The 7,567-nt window shown below is 41.9% G+C and overlaps 1 protein-coding gene across 3 annotated transcripts in view; it reads right to left on the bottom strand.

Annotated features, from left to right (window-relative positions):
- Nucleotides 1–7,561, bottom strand: part of GNA12 (G protein subunit alpha 12) — a 57,429-nt gene extending 49,868 nt beyond the window's left edge. For all 3 annotated transcript variants that reach the window (XR_003096331.1, XR_003096330.1, XM_006034048.3), the window contains exon 1: nucleotides 7,426–7,561. Coding sequence is in view for 1 of the 3 variants with exons in the window: in XM_006034048.3 (XP_006034110.2) it covers nucleotides 7,426–7,506 (81 nt within the window). In the remaining 2 variants the exon portion in view is untranslated. The remainder of the gene's footprint in view (nucleotides 1–7,425) is intronic.
- Nucleotides 7,562–7,567: the final 6 nt, after the last annotated feature.

Here is a 7,567-nt window from a genome sequence, read left to right as displayed (position 1 = left end):
GTAGGGAAATGTCACATATTTCTCAATAAAACATTTCCAGAAAGATACTCTTTGGTGTTGACTACAGTACTGCAAGCATTCTTTGTTAAAAAGAAAAAGTGAACAAACTGTGGCCAAAGCCTGACCTCTCCCTCTGTTTCTGATTAGCTTACTTGTGCCATGGTTAAAGTCTCAGATTATAGAGAAATTGCAAAAACTAATAACTAAGTGTCAATAATAATAATAGAATCCTCTCCAATTCCACCTGGATTATTAGGGGAAAAAGAAGGAGTAATGCCACCAAGAAGACAGTTATGCAAAGCAATCTTTTTCTTTTTAGGGATACCAATAAGATAGTGGCGTTAAAGATGCCATAAGCACGTTACTTGGAGAGTCTGAATCAGAAATGAGTAGACAATGCAACCTCAAAGTTAATTAAACAGATTTGCTTCACCTCAGCTAAAAAGTGGTTTTGGGGACTAACATATTTCATGGAATGGAAGCACAATCCAGGCCATGATATTTGCTGTGATATTTACTGTCCAGAGCACCAGTTCCCAAACTGAAGTTGTGACTCCTAAAGAAGAGGGTCACTAGTGTCACAGACATTCAGCTGTGTAGTCAGGCTCACAGCGAGTGGGATTGGAAGCCCAGAAAGACAGGGTATTGCTGCCACAGAGGCAAAGAGCCATGCACACTCAAATATTATAAACAAACTTATAACCTGGAACTTGTATCACACGCTTCAAGAAGTTACATATATCTTTTCACCATCTAAATAATCCAATGCCACCCAGATGAGAGAGCAGGGTAAACAGTAAAAATGACTGCTCTTCCCAACTGCTAGTCCACTGTACAAATAAAATGTGTGAACAAAGGGAAGTAGGAAAGTGTCATTTACTTAGTCCAAAGGAACACAAACATTAAGAAACATTTGGATTAGCTGCTGAATCTCTGTACTGGCAAAGGCAGGGATGTCTGCAAACCCTGAAAAGACTCCTTGTCTCCAAATAAATCCAGTAAGATGGAGACAAACGCAGATGAATGAAAACATCTTCTTGCTGCAAGCAAGCCTAGCAACTGAAGAGCCAGGCAAAGGACAGATGAACCTACTAGTCCAGGCTGAAACTTGTTCTCTGAGGCTAGGAACAAATATTGCATTTATCCTTGGGTAAGATGTGCCTGCATTGGTCCTGGAACAAATATATCCTGGGATATTTACAGACATACTTTGCAACATCCCAGGACAAGCTGTTACTACTTTTTATCTTGGAAACTTTAGGATTTATCCCAGGACAATGGACAAGGACATCTGTACAACTGCACTTTGTCCTGGGATACAATAGCTTATCCCAGGATAAATGTGACATCTCTTTGCAGCCTGAGACTTTTTAGAACAAACCCTTTCAGAATGACACCAACACTTTTCATTTAGGTGGTATCTTTAGAGATTCAGTGTTATAAAGCTTACTTTACTGACCTAGCTTGTTACTAGTTCATGAGCTGAACATTGCTGAAGCAGCTTCTGGTGCTCTGAATTTACACGTTAGGTTTTGAACTATAAAGATCAAAGTAGACCAAGAGTGCCTTTCTTCCTTATACTACACTGCCTGATCCAATAAAAGCTTTACCAAAAAATCCTGCTTTTCTCTTGGTTACACCCAGCAGAGGTGCTCAGAAAAGCTTTCCCTTGACCTGAAAGGGAAGGAGCTGGTAGCAGAGCCCTCAGTTCTAGGACACCACTTCCTTCACTCGCCTAAAATCCAGAAAAGTCTAGGTCTGTTTACCAACAGGGCATAATGGGTTTGATTTGCTGAAATAATGAAGCTGAATTCTGTTGTCAGTTTAATTCCATTTCCCTGACAGACAAAATGTCTACAGCCTAAAAAGGCACCCCTATTTAAGTCCCCAGCTCAAGCCCAGTATTCACTCTGCTAATGGATGGGACTAGTCACCACTGCACTGTTTTTCCATTGCTGGATAATCAAGTATTGAGATGACTAACCTTCCTTACTCCTGGTTTTGTTTTGATTTTTTTATTAAACTGGAAGGGGGGGGGACGGGGACTGAAAAAGCCATTCCACTTCCATTCTTTAAAAAGAAAATCACAAGGCCACCAGCTCAGCTTAAAACCACAAGACAAAGAAAGTGAAGAACAATAAAGAAGGTGATGGTAAAGAAGCTCCTCTTTTCATTAAGCCTACATCTGGCACATGCAAACACAGTATGGATGGTATACTAACAGTTTTCATAGCTCTCAAGTGTTTCAAGTGCAGTACAGATATTAAGCAATAGGTCAGCAATCCGTGGGCAACATGGAATTTTGTGTCATTAGAACTAGGAAGATTGTGTTTTATTTAAAGATCATTTTATGGGAGAAATGCCAAAGCTATGATAGTCTGCTGGTGATGTCAGAATTGTGAAATACACCTCCATAAATTTACAACAGCTTTGGAATTGGGAATATGTATTAAATCTATATTGAGAAATATGCGGGAGGGGACATTCAGGAACTATAGTCAGTTTTTCCTCCTCCTCCTCCCAATCCTCCACATTCCAGTAATCTGTACTGCTATTAAATTAAAAAAATTAAATTAGTGGGCAAATGCCAAAAATGCACCTTTGTTTCAAAATTCCTTTATATATACTCTAGGCCCTATGAACCAGTAGGAGAACTGGCTAATGTCTTTGCTAACATTGTTGAGGGCTCGTTTTTGTTTCCAAATTAGTAAAAAAAATAAAAATAAAAATTAAGATCGCTGAACAGAGCACCAGCTCCTCAAATTGAAGCCACTGATGCTTTTCCTGGAAAATACTAAAGCTTACATTTTTTTCCACCAAAGTCTTTAATTTATGTTCTTCAAAACTGATCGGTTTATCACAGGTTCACTCTGACTTTTCCTTTGGAATGAGAATGAATATTCAAGTGAACAACCATAATTACAAATAGCCTGAATTATATACTATTAGATGTAATGTAGTCAACTACATTAACTACTTCCCTCCTGATGCAAACAAAAAGCCATCCAGATCCAAAACAACCACCATCTCAGGGATGACAGAATCTGGGATTAAGGCATAGTAATTTTACATTCTATTGACTGCATGCACTTGAAGTAGGAAGAGCACCTAGAGCCACCTGCTTTCTTCATTTGAGAAATGATTTCAATTCAGAAAAGATAGGAGGAAGCAAAAATATAATCGTTTTGCTATAAAAAGACCCAGTATACTGTATTCCAAAAGTGAAGTAAGAGTGGGCTTAATAAAATTAATATTTTACTTCTGTTACCTTATGTGGCATCTTTGTATATTAATGCTGGCTCTAATTCAAACAAAACAATTCAACAGCTAAACTCTTTAGTTTGCCAGCTCTACTGGTTGTGAGCTCTTGTAAGGGTATAGCCGTGACAAACGGAAGGGATGATACTGTCCTGACACTAATCAAGAATAATATTCCAACCCAGCATGAAAAATTATTGAAACCCAAGCATTAGTAATTTCTAGATACTACTTTATTTGCATGCAAATTAAAAACAAAACAAAACAGTAGATCGAGACTAAACAATGCAGGAGTTTTCAAGAGTTCCCTGTGACATGAAGCCATTCCTCCCTGGATTCTCAGATTAATAGAAGGATTTCTTTGCTTTAGGAAAGGACTATCTGAATGTATCCAAACATAAAAATAAAACTTGCTTATGTAAGAGTAAACTGCAACTAAGTACAATGGTGCTGCCCTCTCTACCCATCAGGCAACCTCACAATTTGTGGTGTATGCTTCAAGCTACATACAACCTTTTTTTACTTGTTCAGTCACAAACTGTGCGCCTGAAGTCAGGAGACGGGATTGCAACACGTTTAAGAATACTCAAATCAGCCTTAATCTAGATAGTCTGTATACAAGCAGCAGTAAAACTGCAACAGTGCAGACATGACAAGGCCAAATGGAGCCCTGGGTACATGGGTGACTAGCTCTCACTTCAAACCAGGCTACCACATCTTCACAGAAATCCAAGCTGTTTGCTTAGAACTAAATTTGGGTATGCCTATAGAAATTTAGTTCTAAGCAAACAGCCCAAGAAAAGCTATTACTGCTTTGCAATATAATTCCTGAAATTTTTCCATTCAAAATCCTCAGCTTCAGTGACACACGAAGATTTCAGCAGTAACTTCTCCAAAATCTCATTCCTGGGCAACCCTGGACTTTTCACTTCTGTGGTCCAGTAGTGTTCAACCCTCCCAGGCCAAATATGTGACTTGGACCCTGCACACCAGGATTGGACCTCTGCACCCAGATCCAGACTGCACTGCTCTCCTTGTGCCAGGATCAAGATTGAGGGGACCCTGTACCATCTCTGCCTGGCCCCATGCCACCACTGTGCACGCCAGATCTAGCATGCAGGGCCACAGCTTGCCAGGCTCCCCACAGACCAACAGGGAGGCCAGATGACAAGGGCCAGATCCAGCCCTGTAGGCCAGATGACAAGGCACTGGGGGGCTGGATCTGGCCCACAGGCTGGGTCTAGAGTACCTCTGCTTTAGTCGACTCTTATGACTATCATCTAACAATTAAAGTTTCAGTGTAACTTTAGTAAGTGAGTTTGTCCATCTCAATATGAATGGCATGATTTCAGAAAGGTTACAGAATTTATTTGATACCCATTTAGCTTAGTTTAGCCATCAGACATGTAGGAAGTAGGCTAAACATGCTGCCATAGATATTTCATTGTTAGTGGATTATGTATAATGGCCATCTCATTCAGTAAGGCTTGTTTTATTTCAAGCAACGTGTCACTGTAATACTCGAAACCAAAAAGATAATAAGGAATAGCAAAAAAATTGCACAAAAAGGACATCAGAGTGGGTGACTCACCAAGTAACTGTATACCTAGAAGTCCATAAAATCTTCATTAACTGTAGTCTGAAACACCAGAAGTGGGAACAGCTATTGTACGTGTTGGCAGGGTAGCCATTCAGTTCTTTGACACCCCCAGCAATAATTCCAAACAAAACTTTTACAGACTATGAGAAGCCTTTCATGAGATTTGGAACTTGCAATATGCAAAGATTTCCTCAGTCTTCATACATTTGAGATGCTTCTTTAACATATACCACAGTGGCAACTCCTTGTACTCTCCACTTTCCCTTTCCAGGTGGGTGTGCTGAAGTCATGGAGCTTGTGTACTCATACCAGAACATTAACACTAGTGCTTTTCACTTCAAATAATCAAAAAGTTTCAAAAAGTTACTTTGAAACTTAGCCTTCATTAACAAGCAAAACCCTAGTTAACCAATGACTATTTACTTTAAACCAAAGCTAAACTAATGTATTTGAAGATTGTCCCACAAATGCCAGAAAAAGCTAGCCTGGCTCTAAACCATCACCTGTACTAAATGGAAAAGTAAATTTTGGATCACAGATTTACTTAGTTAAAAAACAAAATGCTGAAAGTATGTCCTCCCAAAAGGGTGGGGAAAGAAATCTAACAACTCAACTTTAATACCCAATTTGCAACAAGATACAGGAAAAGCAAGAGGCTGGGAAGTCTTAACAGAAAAGTGGAAGTTTTGATAACGGAGGAAAACAAGACTGTTGACATCAGCCAACATATACAAATTCCACTATTTTCAGAAAACAAAATTTAAGGCCCATCTAAACCAATACAGACAGTAGATTTCCAAGCAATAAGCACTTTAGAAAGAATGCACTCTAGACCACTGAGAGGGAAGTAATCTACTCTTCAGAAAGAAATTTAGTCATGGTGGGAAATGAAAATTGACCACTTAATCCCCGAGATTTACACGGCATTTCTCCCATAGATCTCAGTATTGCAGAAGCTTAACAAAACGGCTGCTTGACAAAGCTATGGGGGTCATGAAAAAAGAGCTAAACCTGCAGCCCTACTAGCAAGAAGAGTTAATATTAAATTACTGAATACAAGTCACTTTCACCAAATGTGAACAATAAAAAAAAAAAAAAAATTCAGACAGATGCTGTCCAAGTGGCAGGCAGGTCAAAGGGGGCTGGGGGGGAAGAGTAAGGGCCAGAATGAAAAACTAGGACTTGGTAGACCCAGCCTCATCCGAAGTTATTACAACTCTGTGTAAAATTATGACCTCTCTCTCTTCATACAGCACCATACAAGGGCCAAGTGTTAGGATTAAGCCAGAAATCTCCATGCAGGTCTACAAAGCAATCCCAATGTATTTCCTATTCTTGCAGACCCCTTCACTAAAAGCTTCCTCAAACTTGACTTAAAGTACTGGTATAAGTCAGGTTAAAGCATTAACTCAAGGCTCACACTTGACTTTGAGTATACCTGAAAGCCTAACATTTCTTCCTACCCAAATTTTATACCAAAATCCTGGGGGAAGAAAAAGAAAGATGTGGTAGAGCTATTTTTTCCAAGTCTAAGGGCTCCTTGTTCATTGCACTTACTAATTCCTTCCTGTTCCAAGAGGAATGAGTCACCTCCTGGAACCGGTAACCACAGGGAAGTCCCTCCTGTCAGCTGCCCACCCCTCAGCACCCATGCCCAGGAGCGTGCCTCCCGTTTTGTAATGCTCTTGAAAAACATCAAGGGAAAGGAACGGTCTTTTAATGGCAGATGAAGCTTCGGATGGTACAATGGAGCTCGTCCATCGTAGCTTCCACCAAGCACTTGGTAGATGTTTCCTGCAACCACAGCTGGAACCAAACGTGGATGCAGTTTTCCTTATTTTGCCATGCACACAAGCCCCTACCTATATTTTTGGCGGCGAATCCCATGGACCTGCAACCTGGTCCCATTCAGAACTGAGAAAGATCCTATACTATTACCTTTAAAAGCAGAGGTTGTCGTCACACAAGCCTGCCTGTAGAAAATACTTATCACCTGCTCGGGAAGGGGCCCATAAAATGACTACAGAATGAACTGTACAGGGGGAAAAAAAACCAGAACCACCCAAAAAACATGCGCTCAGGGATGTACCCTACCCTTTTTTTTTCCTCATGGCAGAGGCAGACAGAAGCAATAAAGAAAGCAGTGCAGGCGAGCCCTATCTGCCACAGCCTGCGCACTTCTCCTGCACCCCGGGGGGTAATGTCTTGCTGCTCCCCTTTGCGGATTTGTAGATGTTGGGGCTGGAAGAGACTTCAACACACCATCGAGCCCGACCCCCTCCTGGGCAGGAACGACCAGCCAGGTGCCTATCCAGCCTCCTCTTAAAGACCCCCAAGGCAGGGCAGAGCCGCCTCCCTTGGACGTTCCCGCTCCCAGTTTTGGCCACCCTCCCCGTGAAGAAGTTTTCCCTGATATCTAGCCTAGACCTTCTCTCCGTCAGTGTGTGAGCACCGTCCCTTGTCACCTCGAGACGCGCCCGGGTGAGCAGAGCGTCTCCGGCCCCTTGCCGCCCCCCCCTTCAAAAAGCGCCGCCCCGACCCCCGCCGGGCCGGGCCGCGCCGCGCACCTTGAGGATGTTCTCGTAGATGGTGGCTCGGAAGTCGAGCAGCGCCTTCTGGTCGAACTCGCGGCCGTGGATGATGCGCATCTGCTTGAGGAAGGTGGACTTGCCACTCTCGCCCGCGCCCAGCAGCAGGATCTTGACGAGG

Source organism: Alligator sinensis, unplaced genomic scaffold (assembly GCF_000455745.1).
Source record: "Alligator sinensis unplaced genomic scaffold, ASM45574v1 scaffold772_1, whole genome shotgun sequence".
Taxonomy (NCBI): Eukaryota; Metazoa; Chordata; order Crocodylia; family Alligatoridae; genus Alligator; species Alligator sinensis.
This window is presented reverse-complemented; position numbering and strand designations above follow the sequence as displayed.